Genomic DNA, 16,693 nt, shown 5'->3' with positions numbered 1-16,693 from the left:
TTCAAGTCGCCTTTTAAGAAAAAAAATGCAAAAACTTGCTGCACACATGCTCAGTTTTTCTCAGTATCTTTTTTTTTATTATTATTGATTTGGATGCAATTTCTTAGGAAGTTGTCTGGAAAGGTGGTACAAAATCTAAAAGAATGTGTTTGTCCACAGACTGTTCTAGAAAACATAAACACACTGTGTGTTACACAACACTTTAAAGGTGACACAAGACTATATATTGTATGATCGTGTGTATGTTGTATGTTAGAAGCCATGTAATGTGATTCAAAATGTATTGGAGCATATCAAAGCTCACTTTATATGCTCCATTATATTTCATAATCAAACATAACATTTAATCTTAGTTTGGGAAATAATGTCAAAGAGTTGTACGGATGGAAACCCTCAAAAAGATCTACAGAGCCAAAATGGCAGCAGTGGTCCTTTGACGCTCACAGCACTGAAAATTTGTGTGAAGGCCTTAAACTTGGGCCTAAGAAGTGTTGCAGGTCCTGGATCAGGCTCCATGCCGCTGATATAACAGTATAGATGCGCAGGGAAATCCCACTCAGAAGGTGGAGACTGTAGTAAGACTATTGTAAGTTATGGCGCCGGCATGAACTAAGATGGCGTCCGGATGTGCGAATCTGGCGATTAGAAAATCCAAATATATAGGAACCAAAGTAAAAAGTACTGGTACCATTGTTTCTAGGAGTGGGAGTAGAACAGGCCAGCTGGTGTATTAAAAAAAAGTTGAGTCGCCTTGTCTTCAGTTTGGCTCCAGAGCCAACTCTGGTTTATCTCTTGAAAAAGAATGAGCTCTATCACCTAAACTCTGCTCCTCCTCAGAGGATTATTTTTTTATGACTCTTTAAATCTTTTTTGGGACCTTTCAAAACCTCTGTAACACATCCTTACTTTATCCTTGACACAGACCTCTAATCTCCAACAAGACAAGCAAATAATTCAGTTATATGGAAAATAAAGCCTCATGAATCTTGTCTCTGTCAACTTTCTTCATTCAGCTCAAACTGAAGCAGCTCAATGGAATTCAGCCATTGTTCATTTTATTATTTACACTTTTCCCCACTTTGACTTCTTCTTCTGTCTGTCTGTCTGTCCTGTCTGGAAACATCCTAGGAGATAAACCCATGAAATGAAGTGCATGAAAAACCAAAATGATAAAGAATGTGCAAAGGTCAGAGTCAATATTTTATTGAAAAATATGAGTGTGTATATAATGATCATATAGAAATCAGAGGGCCTGATTTGACTTTCCCTCTGCAGCTCATTGAACTGAAGATAAAAGTCAATTAAAACTGTCTCCACAGCTGGTTTTCTTGTGTTCTTGTGTACTGCCTCTCTCATGAGGGCTGTCTTCCATTAGTGTGTGTGCATCTGTGTTTTAGGCATGCCGACACCAGAATCTCAGTCATTATGGTGTGTTTGGGTTATGACACACCACATGAGGGTAAGGGTGTCTATAAGCTATGCAGAGATGTGTTATCTCCTGCTGAAGTCTCAAAGTCTCAGGACAGTGGCAGTGAAGGAAAGAGAAAAAAACAAACTAAATCAACCCTCTTTTCCATGATGTCACCATCATGTGCACCCTGGATGTTTTTCTGAATTGTTTCATAACTTTCATGTGAATGTAAATATGCAAATAAACTATGTTGCTATGTGCTGTGTCTGTAAAGTCACATCTGGAGCTCCAAATGAGATTACAGGTTCAAATTCACTCTTTGGCCAATGAGATAATGGAAAATAATCTACCGAATTCTGAAGTAGGGCAGATAAATAATTAGCTAATTATAACAATACTGAAGTGTCTGTGCGGTTGCTCATTAAAAGGCAACCGTCATACATCTGGATGTCTGAGCCTCTAGGCCAGCGAGTGGAAATTACTGTAGCAAAATGCTTTATAAACTTTTAATGTGATTTCTTTATAAAATAATCTTCAGTTGAATGTAAGAAAAACTATAGAAGGAAGTCTGAATGTTTGAAATGGTGTATCTGTCGTCTCTTCTTTATCACAAAACCAGAACCAAAGCGTATGTGAACGAGAGACAAAACAAACGGGAAGTAATGATTGATGAGGACAAGCTGATCTTTTAATCATTTCCCTTTGACATCCCTTCAGGGACAGAGGAAAGGCAGGCAAAAGTAGAAAAACAATCTCTAAAATCCTAAAAAACCGAAAGGTAATATGGTAAATGTTGATTCTGGAGGAACTTTCAACCATAAATATGAATAATTTTTCTCTTAAACTCCCACATTTGTGGAAGTGTCACTCTTTTAAAGTCATAATAAAGATTTATATACATTTCAAGTGAATTAACCTTTTATTTCACGTTGGCTCTAAATGCCAGTGCAGCCGCTCTACAGTAACACTCACACTCAACGGAGAGAACGATGAGCACTTGGACCACTACTGTGAAACCATTATTACCGAAGCTCTCTCCTCAATCATCTCCCCGAACAGGCTGATGAAACCTGAGAACGTTAGAGAGTTCATGTGTGCAAAATGATTATAATAAATATAAAAGCTTCTTTTGACTTCAAACATACTGACATTACAACCGTCTGTCTTTTGGCAGCAATTCACTGATCTGTGAGCCCCTCATGTTGTGTGACACTAACACAGAAATGAGGCTGAGGACAGTTCTTAAGAGGCATTTTCATCAAGTTTCATCACTTCAAATATTCTACCAACTATAAACCAGTCCAGTCTGTACACAGTCCAGCTTGCTCATGAAGAAACACTATGTGTATGACCAGATGAAACCGTCCCTCATAACACCCATGCATCTTCAAGTGAGCACAAACGTCAACAAAAAAACTTAAAAATCCTAAAACTTGTACCACATTCAGTCTGCCGCCATCCACTTGCCGGCAGTTCAAACTCTCCTACTTGTCCTCTCCATCGCTGCGCAATTTGTATTTCTCCAAAAACTCAGCGCGCTTCTGCCGCAGGATTTCTGTCTGTTTCTTAAAACCGTTGGCCCTGGAAAACAATCCAAAAAGATTTAATACTACAAACCAAATGTGCCATCGGACTGAAGAAAAACACATGTTAATTCACAGCTGCACTCACCTGGCCCTCTCTTTGGATTCGTTGTAAATTTCTGCGATAGCTTTGTCTTTTTTGTCCATGAAGTTATTGTGAACGTCTTCCAGTTTTCTGAAAGAGTCGAGGAAACGTTTGAGTTAAGACACCCTTCACAGAATAAGTTTGCTTAACCTAAAAACTCGCTGCTCAGCAGGCGCTCTGAATGCCCGGCTGTATTTATGAGTTTGTGCAGCTGTTAAAACAGCTCTGCAGATCACAAAGATGTGAATCCCCATTAACACAAGTGGCACAGAGTCCGTGTGTGAAAACAAAGCCAAGGACACAAGTCATGAGGTGGTGGCAGGACACATGGCACAGAGACACGTCCACAAACAATTCCATTCACCCCGATGTGAGTGTACCGCAAAAAGAAACATGAACTCGGGAGACAAGATAGCTGCAGAGGGAACACAGTTAAAACCAATCGAGACTTTAGTTGATTAAAAAAACGACAGTCAGAAACATGCTGTTTTTCTTACCTGAAGAAAATTACATGCACCCCGATGCTGAGCACCATGCCGATGACGCAGTATCCCACCAAGCGGAATTCCCTTTTCCTTCTCCTCTGCTTCTCCTCTGGCGTGATCTCCTGTCCATAAGGCTGTCGAAACTGCTCCCAGTAACGCATACTCTCCTGAGTATCCGTGCTGATGGTAAAGTAGTTGAAGAAGGATCATGAGATATGGTCCGAAAACTAGTTAATCCTTTGTGTAGACACAACATTGAAAGCACAAGTTTCTAGATTTGTGCACAAGGTTGAACAGAACTTGAAACATCAAACTATGCAGTGGCTGCATCAAAGATTGTTTTTCTGCCAATAATTGCAGGGGAAATTTTCCTTCTTTGGGAAAGTACAGAGGTGAATTTTTTACTTTTTACTTGGCATTCAGCATTACAGCACTGCTTTCAGTTAATAAATCTTTACAGGAATATCATGCCCAATGATAGTGTTACAGCAAGAAGACACTATACCTAATCCTAACTTGGATTACAACTATGAACATCAGACAATTGTCTTTTTTTAAAGAGTCTGACGGAAGGTCAAGTTACGAAAGACAAAACAGATTGTGTGAATCTTCACCTGGCTCTGTAGTTGGTGTGACTGGAGGTAGATCTGAAGGCCTGGCCTCCACTGTATGGATGTCTAATTTTGACATCGTACTCCTTCCTGCTCAGGTCCTTGCTCAGCACTCGATAGGCCTCGTTTAGTTCCACAAACTGACCGTGCAGTGTTGGGTTGGATGGATCGCTGTCTGGGTGCAGCTGCATGAGGAGTGGGTCAATTATAGTAACGCACACAACACACAAAATATAGTTTCTCTGTTCAAAAAAATGCATAAATCTGTATAGCCTGCACAGAACCATGAGTTTTTCTCTACAGGGTGAGTAGTGTCATTCCTCAATCATACCAGAACCACAAGGTAAATACACATGCACATCCTTCTTTACACTAAGAGCCACAAAATGAAAACAAACAGTCAGGACGCCCACTGTGGGAACAGTTTAAAAAATACAAAGTAGGCTGTGAAAGGCTGCCCTCATGTGGTCAGACATTTCTCAGTAAATGCACAGTTTGGTAACAAATTAGGACCCTACCTTCTTAGATTTGTCAAAAAATGCATTTTTAATTTCATCCATGCTGGCATCGGACTTGACTCCCAAGAGATCGTAGTAGTTCACAGCTTTTCTGTGGTGACAAAGCAAAGGAGTCAAAACCAAACAGGCACACAGACCTGTACAAAGCAGAGTACATAAACATGATCACCAAGTTGTTTTGAGATATTCTGATTAAATTCAACACACACACACACACACACACACACACACACACACACACTAAACACATAAGTATACCTGTGTGCATAACTTTGGGAGAGCAGGCGCAGCCCACTCTTGCAGCACCAAAGACAACTTTGACATAGACGCAACTGAGCCTCCAACTGCATGATGGCAAATTTCTGTGCAGAGAAGACAGATGTCAACATCAGCAATGATACAAAGACAGACGATTACAGGAGAAGCGCAGGAAGACATCTGAAATCTGAAATTTACATTCAATATAACCAAGTGTTTCTCACACTTTTCACACTGCATACCACCTTAGAAAATATTGGGCTTTCAAAGTACCATCATAATGACTGATGTTAATATAAAGCAGCGTAGACCGACCCGTTTCAGCTGAGAAGATTGTTTATTGTTGAAACCGGTTCAAGAACCAGAGCTCATTTAGTCCTGATCCACACTTCTATTCCTGAGTCTATTTCCTGAGTCTTTGAACTACTTATTTCACTGCTTACTATTTATTTTTTTGTCACATTTGAGCTCATGTATGTGCACAACCGACAAGAGTGTGACTACGTAGCAGGATGATGACCAAACATTTCAGGAAATGCAAAACTTACTTTAAATTACATTCAAGTGATCCCATAGTTTATTTGTATTAGAGACTTTGTAGTATTTTGATAGTATATTGTGTTTTTAAATTAATTTAATTCAGGGAGGTCACGTACCACCAGTGGTACTTGTACCATAGTTTGAGAAACAGTGACACTACCCATTGCCTATATGTTACTGAAATTTGCTCCTGATCCTGTTTAATTATAGAGCTGTCAATCACAGCCATTCAGCTTGAGAAACATATTGATGATATTCACATAAAGACACAGACTGCTGATGGTCAAAGTGGTTACTATTATTCACCTTTCAGTGTGTTTCCATTGAAACTGATGTGGTCAGCAGAGGTCCTCTCATCTGTTCACACGTGACCTGACTTAGGACAACAACAGAGGACGAGAGGAGTGAAATATTTTTAGAAGGAGGACTTTACCAACAACACTACAAACAAACAACACTGCCAGCTGACCCCAGGACTCTCTTATTAACACTTATTACATGTTAATACATAAAACTTGTCATTTACTTTGACATCGTGCAGCTTTGTTGTTATTTCTGTGCAATAAGTTTGACATGCTTTGAATTAAAAATGACTTTCATCAGCTGCACCACCAGAAACACGGTGACTTCTGTGTTTGCACATGGATGATTAAATGAAATAAAGAGTCAATTAAAGAGCAGACACAGCAAACAGGAACACTTTGTGCTGCTAACTTACCTAGCCGCTGCATTAAGTTAGCATTTCTGTGCTACCGATTTAATTAGCGGTGTTGGATAAAAGATTAAGAACACGAATTAAACATGATAAAAAATATATATAAAGCCAGCATTTAAACAGAGAAAGGGGTCATACCCGCAGAGCTCAGTTTCATAACAAGCTGTTTCTGTTGAGCACTTACACAAACACTCAGCTAGGCAAGCTAGCCGGAGGAACACCGGATACTGCGAGTGTTCCCCTTCAAAATAAAAGCACCGTACTGTGGTGACACGTCGTGCTACTAAAATCCAGTTTAAAAAAAGTAGACAAAATAATGAAATATAAAAATATAATTATGTTATCTGACTTTTATGGCACAAAATAAGCCTAATATTAAAATGTAATTTATATGAATAATAATTATATGATTTATTACAATAGTAAACAGTGCTGTTTAACTGTAGCACATAACCCAGGATTATTGTTTAGATTGTAACCGGAAGTTGTTGTTGATTTTAGGTAGTTTGACACGCCCCTGCACATGCATCGTTTCTGCAGATTTTTAGCCCCGTTGTTGCTGTTTTCACCTTCAATGATGAAATACAGGATTAATGCAACGGCCCGAGACTTACCAGGCCATATGTTGAATATAAAACATCACATGCGCATAAAGAAACACACATTTTACACAGCTGTCTGTGCAGTGTTTCACCTGCAGTCCGGACTCTCGGTCACTGGGTGGTGATGATGAACACATTTTGCCATCAGTCAAATAAAGAGGAAGAAGCTGCTCTCTTGCAAACGCTTCCACCTCGGAAGGTAAGACAAAATAACACAGTATGATGGCTGTCCAGGCTGCTTTAGTTTACTCGTTACAAATGACTGGTGGTGTTATCACTTTACATAATAATAATGTGTGTGATTTGCACGAAGTGTACGTGTTTCTGTCTGTGTCCAGCTCGAGGATGAACTCAAACTGAAGTTGTCACTTCGACCTGTTAAAAGTCTGAACAGTTCACAACATTGAAGCCAACTCAAGCCACTGTAACCTGAAGCATTAGTTTAGTTCATAAGTCTTTAAGCTCTCTGTAGCTTTGAAAAAAATAAGGAAATAGATCATTTTTTTATTTTATGTGTTTATGTTTTTTCTTTCAAAGGAAACACCTCTTATTTTATAAATGAAGGTGATACACTGACGCTAAAATAACTTTAAAAAAAGTGTTTTAATATTTTCTTCAATCAAAATAAACGCCACGTCTACACGTCACGTCTACAGCCGGTGTTTTGGTTTAACGAGCGACCGTGTTAACCGCCGAATGTGACAGTTATCGTACGTGGTTGTCGTAGTTACGACAGGTGTTGAAACAGGAAGAACCTCTCTTGGTTTGTTTCTTTAATTGTGTTATTAATGTTACAGTGACAGAAACATCCCTGACTAGTTTTTGGCGTGTTGGTTGACAGCTACGTATAATTCTTCATCTTTCAACAGCTCTAGTAACCATGACAACCACGGCTAACTGTCTCCAGTTAACATGGTCACTCGTTAAACCGAAACACCGGTGGCTAGTATTGAGTTTTCGACTCTCCTATTTGTTTGCTTTTACTTAGAAGCAGAGATGGAGTGACATTGAAAACCTCTCCAAACCTGACAAACTGTTCGAAACATGGAAACTTACATCATGCTTATACTTTTATTTGGTGGGAAAGGGACCAAAATGACTCTTTAGATAGTGGAGTCAGCCTTCACAATCCCACTGTGTTCAAACAAACCATCTGTGACAGCACCCACCTGTACTTTAAGCCTTAATATAATATGAACAGGTGGATCAGGTAGATGAAGTGAGAACACTTGTGTAGGTGGGATATGACTTTTAAAGGGCTTCTAAAAGTCCCTTTGTGTGCATTAAAAGGCTAAATATGTGATCCCTGAAAATTGAATTTGTGTGTTCTTTATTGTGTTTGAGCAGAGGATGGAGAGGTCAAAGAATCTATATTCCCTGACGTGTACACGGTTTACAGTTTCTGTCTCCTTCCTGTGGATTTTATTTATTTACTTAATAACACCTGCTGTTGCTATTTTTCTGTGTGGTTTTCAGATCTGCGACAGCGTCACTGAGTGGAGAAATAAGTGAAGATACCAATGACACTCCACAGTGTGAGATGATGGACTCTGAGGTGTCTGTGCTGCTGCACTGTGCGGCCTGGAGTGGGCTGCTGGAGTCTCAAGTACAAGTGGAGCTCTCTGAAAGGTAGACCTCTGACCCATACACTTCACTGTTATTATAAGGCCTTTCTACTGAACAACATAATGCCTTAACCCAAGGTGACAGAGGTGAAGCACATCATACATTAAGTAATTAAAGTAATTGTGGTGACCTGAAAAGTGTGTTTCACTTCCTGTCGCTCTTCCCAGCTTTAACAGAAAGACAGATCCAGCTCTGGAGCGTCAAATAGAGGAGGTGTGGACAGAGCGGGTGTCCAAGGAGCCGTGGCTTTTCAATGGGTCCAAATTCAGACTGCACTCTTTCTGCTTGGCATCATCATCCTCTGTTTCTCCCAAACACCCATCCTGCACTCGTTCACTCGTAGACCGTGCAGAGGATCAAAAAGTGGAGTGTACCAGTGATTTTGCTGCTCAAAACAGTTGTCACATTCCTGTGGATCAGGCAGAAAATACAGATCATCAAGAGGCTGCACCGCTCCTCACTCTGAGACTAGGCCTGACATGCTACAAGGACTACCTGGGAACAAACTGGTCGTGTCAAGTGACGGAGCTCCGTCAGCTTGGAGAGGTCGAGTTCAATGATCCTCTGGCACTGCTGGCTCAGCCGCTGGGTGTGGGTGGCGTTGTGTGTACAGATGACAGTAAGGTAGTGTTCATCAGGAGGAGCCAGAAGGTGGCAGAGGCAGGGGGGCTCCTGGACATCCCCGGAGGTCACCCAGAGCCAAAGGTGAGGAGAAATAAAGTGAATGAAGTGTCACTTACTTGCTTGATGTGTTATTTACATCATTGCTGCCTTCCTCAGGTAGTGTGTGAACGTCTGGGCCGGGAGGTGTGTGAGGAGCAGATCAGGGTGGACATGATGCAACAGAGGCCTGTCGTCTCAGAGCTGTTCTCGTCCGTGTGCGCTGAGATCAGGGACGAGGTGAGGTGGTCTGCAAAACCACTGTAAACTTACTTCATGCCAAATTGATTCAACCAACTAATGCTTAGCATGAAGAAAGTGCAGATGATTGAAATGTTAATTATTCTTTACAGGCCCACTTGACCATTTTTTGGAGTCTTTTCCTGTCTCTCTCTGTGATTTGCTCCCCAGCAGCAATCAGTTTGATCAATCAATCAATTAGTGGTCAATCATGTAGACTAAGAAATGTCAGATAATAGTAAAAATGTCATTCACAGGTTCCCAGATATCTTCAAATCACTAATTTTGTCCAAAGGTCAAAGATATTCCATTTACTGTCACATAAGACAAAGAAAAGCATCAAATTCTCACATTTGGGAAGCTGCAATCTCAGCTTTCATGTAAATTTAGTATTCAGATGCAGATGTTTATTTATAGATATTACGGAAGCTGAAACAGGGAAGATTTTTTGTTGATTATATGAATTTAGACAATTCATTTATCATTATGGTTGAGGATAATTTTGTTTCGAGTAATCGATGAATTGTTCCAGTGCTAGTCTGAACAGGTTAAAGGTCAGACTGTTTCTGTCCATCAGTGATAAATTAAGAAGTCTTAAACTCAAAAGACTCACTAAAAACAGTAAAACAATTGTGAAAAAATGCACTTCCATGTGCAGAATGTTCATTTAAATTAAAGCATTTTAGTTAGTTAATTAGTCCTGGGGAACACTGGCAGGGTTCAGTCAGCATTTGAACATGACCAGTTGTTATAAAGAACAGAGAGCTAAGACTGATGTTCAGGTTACAAATTATTTTAATTTAATCTCTCACTTTCTTCATCCCTTCTCCCCACTTTCCATCCACAGGTGAATATTCCTCTGAGCTCCCTCGGACAACCTGTCCTCATGGGTGTCGCTCTGAATCACACCAGCGCTGGCAGACCGAGTGCTGAGTTCTACGTCAGGTACTCGTTCAGTTTTAATCCCTGTTTTGTCATTCACCTGTGATTCTCATGATGGAGTCATTAAAAGTTACTCAAGAAAATGATGATTAAAAAAAATTAGAATAGTTTATAATTGTCTTTATATTACCTGTGACTCTGTGACCTGGCAGCCGATACGTATATCTGCTGTAGTCTTTGATGATTAGATGGTGTGAGATATTTGCAGAGAAAGGTTGCGAGTTTGCCTAGAATTTCCTTATAAAGATAAATATAATGGCTATATAATATATAATATCTAGTCTTTTATATCTGTGTCCTCAGTTGTTCGTTGATGTCTGATGAAGTCAGAAAGTTGTACTGGAAAGGAGGAGCAGAGGCCAATGAATCCACAGATATCGTCTTCCTCAGCACAGCAGTGAGTAATCTATTGTCACTGATGTACAATGAGCTTGCTTGGTTTGGTAGCTGAATTAGGGGGAATGTACAGCATACAACAGGATGTAGTTCAAATGATGGTAAATATCTCTATTTTCATATATCTGAGAATTGTTAAGACTGTTTTTGTGTTGTCTGTTTGTAGGAGGTGTTGCAGTTGGACAGAAGCAGCCCTCTGTGGTCGGAGCTGTGTCCTTCAGCTAAAGGAGCCGTGCTGCTTTATCAGGCAGTGAAGCCTGACGGACAGCGATGTCAGAAAAGACCACATGACACTCAGCTGATCGTATCAGAGGACGGATGACAGATGATCACATACATACATACATACATACACACATACACACATATACACACATATATACACATATTCTTTGACTTAAACACTCTCAGACCAGTACTGTTGTTAAAACTGTGCAAAATACTGTATATTTTTCAGGAGTTGTAATACTGTAGTAAAAACACAATTTCTAAAAAATATTTTGAATAAAAATCTTGAAAAGTGACCTGATTCTCAGTGTCAAAATGATTGAAATACTACAAAACTGATTGGCCAAAGCATCGAGTGCAACTTATACTTATAAGACTTAAATGACATCAGTAGATATATTGTCTTTGTAAACACAGCGAGAGCAGCATCTGTTTCTTCTTGCTCCAGGTTTCCTCATCAGTAAGCTCCATAACCTCCGTGACCAAAGTCTCTGTAATAGTAGCTCTGGTCCTGATAAGCCACGTTCCACTGAAATGGAAATAACACAAAAGAACAATGTGATTTAAAGGTGGCTGTTGCTGTGTCACTTAGCATCTGAAAGCAGCTAAACAAGCTCTGAACCACAGCCACAACCAGATGTATAATAAAAAAATTATTAGGTAATTAAGGTATTTTTATTTATTATTTTAGGTATATTTATTTTTATTTTCTTCTGACTAAATTGTAGTCTCGGGTGAGTGAACAGTCCACCTGCTCAAATCACTGACAGACTGACTTGGTGTAACTTTTCTACCATAAAATTAAATTTTAATGCTACATTGACATGTTTCATTCCCACTTATGGCACTTGAGTCACACGCCAACAACTATTTTCCTGATTTTGGTGAAACTGGATCAGTTAACTCAAATTATTAACTGAGTTTCTCTGAGCTGCCGTGAGCTCAGAGCACCGGGGGATAGTTTGTGTTTGTGCCACAGGCCTTTTGGACCCCCATTTCTTTTCTGAAGTGAATAATTGAACTGAGAAAGATGTGACATGTTTTAGATATAATATAAAGTTTGACACTACATAAATACATACATGGTAAAAAAAAAAAACAACTTGTCCTCATATTGTCTGTCCTTAAACCTCCATTTAAACCATGTCTACAGCAGGTATAGAATAAAATAGAATAAGTAGAATAGAAAATCGAATAAATCAGATGATTTCTAAGCGAAGCTGATGACATAGCTACAGCCCTGGATAATGTTATGAAGTTTGTGTTTGTTTTCGATGTTGTATGGGGATTTTACAGCACTCACATATCTTGGCTGCTGAGTCCACGGCTGCATGTTGAGTCTTGTGTCGTTCCACCCTACAGACACAACAATGAAATCAACTAACATATTTAAAAAAAAAAATCAAAGTCTCCCAAAATGCAGCCTGCCATTTCTCACTGACCATTAAGCCTGGTCCAGTGCATCCTGTGTGAGGGTGGAGGACCGTGAGGGTGGGGTCTTTTCTTGTGAGCTCCATGTTTCTTCTTCTCCGGTTTGAGGATGGGGGGCAGCAGTCTGCGAGCCTCGTCTTTATATTCCTGCAGGAGCGTCTGTGCCTGTTCCTGAGGCAGCTCGGTATACTGCAGCTCCTCCAGCAGGTCACTCTGCTGCTCAGGAAGACTGCAGCTCACTGGAGAAGAGTAGGAAATTTTAAATTGTGGTAGCATGGCAGCACTGGATCCATTCATATGACTCTGCTCTAATTATTTTTAGCATCGGCAGTGACTGTAGTGCATTTCCTCAGAGAATGGACTGGTTACACGTGTTAAACCACTGAATTACATGACAGAAGTACATAAAAAGAGTCTTTACTCTCTGTAGAGTGACTTCCAATGACATTACATTAAAGGTTTCCCTCTGGCCTAAACTGGGACTAAGGTATCTTCTTATTAATCACTACAATCAGAGTCAGACCTTGGAGCTTAAGCAGGGCGGTCTCAGGGATCTGTTCTCCGTCAGTTGTTTGATGCTGGGACAGTCGTCTCTTCCACTCGTCTGCTGAGGGAAAAACCACCACCACCCGGCGCCTGAAGCCAGTGAACAGCTGCAGCTTGTAATGCCGTGCAGAGAAGAGGATGTTACACTGGACAACAGAGAGATGACAAAGAGAATGATGATTAGAGAGCTGAGGAGGTGTAATACGATGTTACTGAGACAAAATCTATGTGTTCAGCAGTGAAGAGTTACCTGATCGAGGATATAGTTGCCAGGAGTCTGTGCAGCCATCTTAATCAAATCGGTTAGACAGTGAGAGGCCTGCTGCAGCCTGCTTTCCCTCTGCCCACCACTCTACACACACATTGCACAGTTTTGAATCAGCGGGACAGAAATTAAACATCATCTTTGAATGTATTCATAAAAAACATGAAGACTGGAGGTTTGACTGACAATCATACACGCAAGCAGCTCCTCTGTGCCCAACAGCCTGTACTGTTTCTCTGGATGCTGTTTCATGTGATTCCTGGCCCAGTGGCTCTTCCCAGAACCGGGAAGGCCGACCATCAACAACACCTGGAGAGAAAGAGAGATTCAAATGTAACAACTTCTTTTATATCATGTCTGAAAATAACCAAGCATCCAGATTGAAATGTCTCAAGAGCATTGCCATGAACTTTTGGAGAGACATTCATGAGCCCCAGAGGATGAATCCTACTGACCATGAGGCTGACATTTGTGGTTTTGAGTGGAGTAATCTCTCAGTATGAACTAGTATTTGGGATTCCTGTGTTCTTCGAGTGCCCCTTTTTTTTTTACCAAAGTTTCTTTATCACTGCATGGAAGCTTAAAAATACCTTATGTTAGTGTAAATTGTGTGTTTAACCTTTCCATTTTCCAGCACAGCTACAGTTTCTCACCTCACACTGTGCTCTGGAGGTACGAGCCAACTTGGTGCGCACCCTCTGCCCAGCAGGAAGAGCTGCCAGCGGCGTAAACCCTGGAGGGCTGGGGTACCAGGGAGGAGCAGTGGTGTTCAGGTTGAATGTGACTGAACAACTCTTACAGAGGACGTGAGGGAACAGTGCCTGATCTGGTGTTTTAGAGGCGCCCAGTGAAAAGGCCACACCCATGAAGCGACCGTTCTTATGGAAAGAGAGATTGACAGCACCATCTGTGGAGAAAGACTGTCACACACACACACACACACACACACACACGCACACACACACACACACACACGAGATTAGAAACAAGAAATGTCTGCTAATTCTAACAAGACTAGACTCTGTGGGACAAGACAACAAGAGTACAAGTACAAATCAGAGCCTCCACATTCAAAACACGACTCAAAACTCAACTTAACTACTTTTGTTTTGTTGTGTGTTGTCTGATGATTTTAACTCATGTATAGTGTCTCTATAAGTAAAATCACTCACAGCATAACAGCCAATGATGTCGCCCTCTGAGAAAGGTTCTCCAAACTCTTCCTCCGTCCCACCTGATACTTTTTTACCACGCCCGTCATAAGCAAAAGAGAATTCATCTTCACCTGAGATGTGACAGACAGAAAGCCAGAGGGACAAAGAAGCAACGTACTTTCAGAAGAGGTGCTTGTGGGAAAAAGTTGAAATGAACCTACTAAAGAATCACATCCTTACCCAGCAGTAGAGAGGCGTTGTCCGTTGACCAGCCAACTCTCAGGCCGTAGGTACTCATGTCTTCTTGATCCTCCAGCTGTGTGGCCAACAACTTCCTCTCCAGCCTCACCTCAAAGCCCACGCTGCCCCGCAGCACCCCGTGAGTGAGTCTGCAGCCTGACCACAGCGAGGGAAACCGAGCCCAGAACCGCGGCTGACCGGACGCGCGGTCAGGACCCACTTCGAAGTGGAGGTGAGAGTTATCTGTGAAACGAACGAGGAAAGCCAGCGATTCAAAACGCCTCTGCCTTTCTTGACAAAGTAAACAAACTATACTAACTGAAACATTCTCCTGCAGACAGAAAGACAGTGAGCACTGTTGAAGACTCACATGGATCCAGTCTGACTTTATCTTCATCTTCCTCCTCCGTCTCCTCTCGGTCTGCTGGAGGCTGTGGTGATTTGGCTCTGAGAGAAGAGGCAGAGACATGAACACCCTTCTCATAAAAAGCTCCCTAGAGAGATTGTTGTGATAGTTTCACTATTAAAATGTTGTTTCCCCATTATAAACATATTAACACATTTATTTCTCAACTGATTAAACCCATGTGCTGTAGCCAATGTGTGAAGCTTCATCTCATGTTACCTCTTGTATCGTATCTCCTCCTTGAACTCGTAGAAAGCTCTCCCTCTGCATGCCTCCTCTGGTGACTGAACTCCATCTCCTTGCTGCATCTCCTCCATCTCCTCCTTCTCCTCCTCTGCTGCTGCTTGGTACACCGGTACACTCTCTGGTTCTGGTACTGTCTGTGTGGCAGAGTCTGTGAACTCTCTGGCTCGGTCTACTTCACGCCGCGCAGTGACACACACAGCTTCAGCCGGTGGTGGTGGTGGTAATGGGGACGGAGCGCGGAGGTGCACGGTGTCGGTCGGTTCCGATGGTGTCGGCTGGGTCAGCTCTCCCTCGCCGTTTACTTCAGCTTGTCCAGCCTGTAGAGCAGAACACAGCCGGTCCACCAGCTCCGCCTTCAGCCCCTTCACGTCTAAACCCAGCTCTTTAAGTCTGGACCGCAGCTCGGCCACTTTTAACTTCTTGATGTCCGCCAGCTTCATTGTCAGAGTAAAGTAACGTGTTGTTGACACAGTCCGCAGTTACTTCAGGATCAAAACATCAGTTCAATATGCTGCCCTGCTTTGTGATTGGCTCTCCTCTTCTTCTGCTTTTAAATGTTTCCAGCAAGAAGTCTCTACAGCCACCACATGGTCATAAAAGTTACTCCACCCCGTCTGTGAGGTGGCAGTGTTGGGTATAGTTACTTTGGAGAGTAGTTACTTAGGTTACAACGTTACTATCAATTAAAAGTAATCCCTCACGTTACAACGTTACCATCAATTAAAAAGTTAACCCCCGTTTACAAAACCCACCCAAAATTAAAAGCGCCTCGCACATGCTGCAACTTTACTGACACAGACACACAGCTTTAGATTTAACATTTAGATTTAGATTTAACATTTAGATTTATCATTTAGATTTAACATTTAGATTTAGATTTAGATTTAACATTTAGATTTAGCATTTAGATTTTACATTTAACATCTGGATTTAAATATTTAAGTTCACAAATATTGTTTTAAATGTGCAAAAAAGTGACTCTCAAAAATTCAAACCAGTTTTTTAAACATTGTTTGAAACTAAATGTGACAAAATGTTGCTGTTATTTTCAGCGAGCCGCTTTACAAACGGCACCACATAACCATACTTATATTTACTCTTCAAAGTAGTGATTAAAACGTAGCAGAAGAAGATTTTCTAAACATCTGTCCGACTTGTCGATTTCTCTTAGGAATAAGAACGAGACTCCCAAGGCTGAAAAGCCTCTCCACGGGTGCGCTGAAGGGTGATGGGGTATTGAAATTCCTAAAGCTACGGATTACTTAAAAAAAACCAAATGAGGTTACTGCAGTTCATCAAACGTCCACTTGAGGCTGGCTACAGAACGAGTCAGTCTCCATAAGCCCCCGTGTTAAAATTGTTATGGAGAAATTGCTGAAGTCAAAGGTCAATGGTGAGGTCAGGAAGGAAGAAAGTGTTCAGGAGCCTCTGATGTCTTACGCTGTAATATTTATTAATGCTTGGCCAAGGAGAATTAAAGACACTCTCAAAGTACATCAGAAGTG

At 41.1% G+C, this 16,693-nt stretch overlaps 3 protein-coding genes across 7 annotated transcripts; 1 reads left to right on the top strand and 2 right to left on the bottom strand.

Annotated features, from left to right (window-relative positions):
* Positions 1 to 245: 245 nt before the first annotated feature.
* dnajc4 (DnaJ (Hsp40) homolog, subfamily C, member 4) lies at positions 246 to 6,449 on the bottom strand. Of its 5 annotated transcripts, XM_027281794.1 has the most exons (9): positions 6,345 to 6,433; positions 5,798 to 5,867; positions 4,952 to 5,055; positions 4,694 to 4,784; positions 4,179 to 4,360; positions 3,577 to 3,744; positions 3,083 to 3,169; positions 2,851 to 2,992; positions 246 to 2,481 (listed from the first exon to the last, which is right to left on the bottom strand). In XM_027281794.1, exons 3-8 carry the CDS (start codon positions 5,041 to 5,043, stop codon positions 2,896 to 2,898), a joined length of 717 nt encoding a protein of 238 aa, XP_027137595.1. In that variant the 5' UTR covers positions 5,044 to 5,055; positions 5,798 to 5,867; positions 6,345 to 6,433; the 3' UTR covers positions 246 to 2,481; positions 2,851 to 2,895. The 5 variants fall into 5 exon arrangements, with proteins under 5 accessions (XP_027137595.1, XP_010737493.3, XP_010737492.3 ...); XM_010739191.3 differs by having other exon boundaries at positions 246 to 2,992; positions 6,391 to 6,449; XM_010739190.3 differs by having other exon boundaries at positions 246 to 2,992.
* Positions 6,450 to 6,893: 444 nt separating this feature from the next.
* nudt22 (nudix (nucleoside diphosphate linked moiety X)-type motif 22) lies at positions 6,894 to 11,025 on the top strand. The gene is made up of 7 exons (XM_019253484.2): positions 6,894 to 7,007; positions 8,285 to 8,437; positions 8,602 to 9,139; positions 9,215 to 9,334; positions 10,182 to 10,279; positions 10,580 to 10,673; positions 10,839 to 11,025. Exons 2-7 carry the CDS (start codon positions 8,349 to 8,351, stop codon positions 10,992 to 10,994), a joined length of 1,095 nt encoding a protein of 364 aa, XP_019109029.2. The 5' UTR covers positions 6,894 to 7,007; positions 8,285 to 8,348; the 3' UTR covers positions 10,995 to 11,025.
* A 317-nt stretch (positions 11,026 to 11,342) lies between these two features.
* si:ch211-107m4.1 (heterogeneous nuclear ribonucleoprotein U-like protein 2) lies at positions 11,343 to 15,734 on the bottom strand. The gene is made up of 11 exons (XM_019253483.2): positions 15,162 to 15,734; positions 14,907 to 14,983; positions 14,537 to 14,779; positions 14,315 to 14,427; positions 13,796 to 14,062; positions 13,329 to 13,451; positions 13,128 to 13,229; positions 12,855 to 13,023; positions 12,343 to 12,570; positions 12,204 to 12,256; positions 11,343 to 11,429 (listed from the first exon to the last, which is right to left on the bottom strand). Exons 1-11 carry the CDS (start codon positions 15,626 to 15,628, stop codon positions 11,358 to 11,360), a joined length of 1,914 nt encoding a protein of 637 aa, XP_019109028.2. The 5' UTR covers positions 15,629 to 15,734; the 3' UTR covers positions 11,343 to 11,357.
* Between the last annotated feature and the right edge of the window lie 959 nt (positions 15,735 to 16,693).

The sequence above is a fragment of the Larimichthys crocea genome, chromosome I (genome assembly GCF_000972845.2).
Source record: "Larimichthys crocea isolate SSNF chromosome I, L_crocea_2.0, whole genome shotgun sequence".
Classification (NCBI taxonomy): Eukaryota; Metazoa; Chordata; class Actinopteri; family Sciaenidae; genus Larimichthys; species Larimichthys crocea.
This window is presented reverse-complemented; position numbering and strand designations above follow the sequence as displayed.

Coding starts and splice junctions, on each gene's coding strand:
- dnajc4 (XM_010739191.3), bottom strand. CDS start 5,043: ATGCAGTTGGAGGCTCAGTTGCGTCTATGTCAAAGTTGTCTTTGGTGC. Junction 4,361..4,693: donor TTTTTGACAAATCTAAGAAG/GTAGGGTCCTAA, acceptor CTCCTCATGCAG/CTGCACCCAGACAGCGATCC. Junction 3,745..4,178: donor CACACCAACTACAGAGCCAG/GTGAAGATTCAC, acceptor CTTTACCATCAG/CACGGATACTCAGGAGAGTA.
- nudt22 (XM_019253484.2), top strand. CDS start 8,349: ATGATGGACTCTGAGGTGTCTGTGCTGCTGCACTGTGCGGCCTGGAGT. Junction 10,280..10,579: donor AGTGCTGAGTTCTACGTCAG/GTACTCGTTCAG, acceptor CTGTGTCCTCAG/TTGTTCGTTGATGTCTGATG. Junction 10,674..10,838: donor TCGTCTTCCTCAGCACAGCA/GTGAGTAATCTA, acceptor GTCTGTTTGTAG/GAGGTGTTGCAGTTGGACAG.
- si:ch211-107m4.1 (XM_019253483.2), bottom strand. CDS start 15,628: ATGAAGCTGGCGGACATCAAGAAGTTAAAAGTGGCCGAGCTGCGGTCC. Junction 14,428..14,536: donor CAACGCCTCTCTACTGCTGG/GTAAGGATGTGA, acceptor GTCACATCTCAG/GTGAAGATGAATTCTCTTTT. Junction 13,230..13,328: donor AGCTGCTTGCGTGTATGATT/GTCAGTCAAACC, acceptor ATGTGTGTGTAG/AGTGGTGGGCAGAGGGAAAG.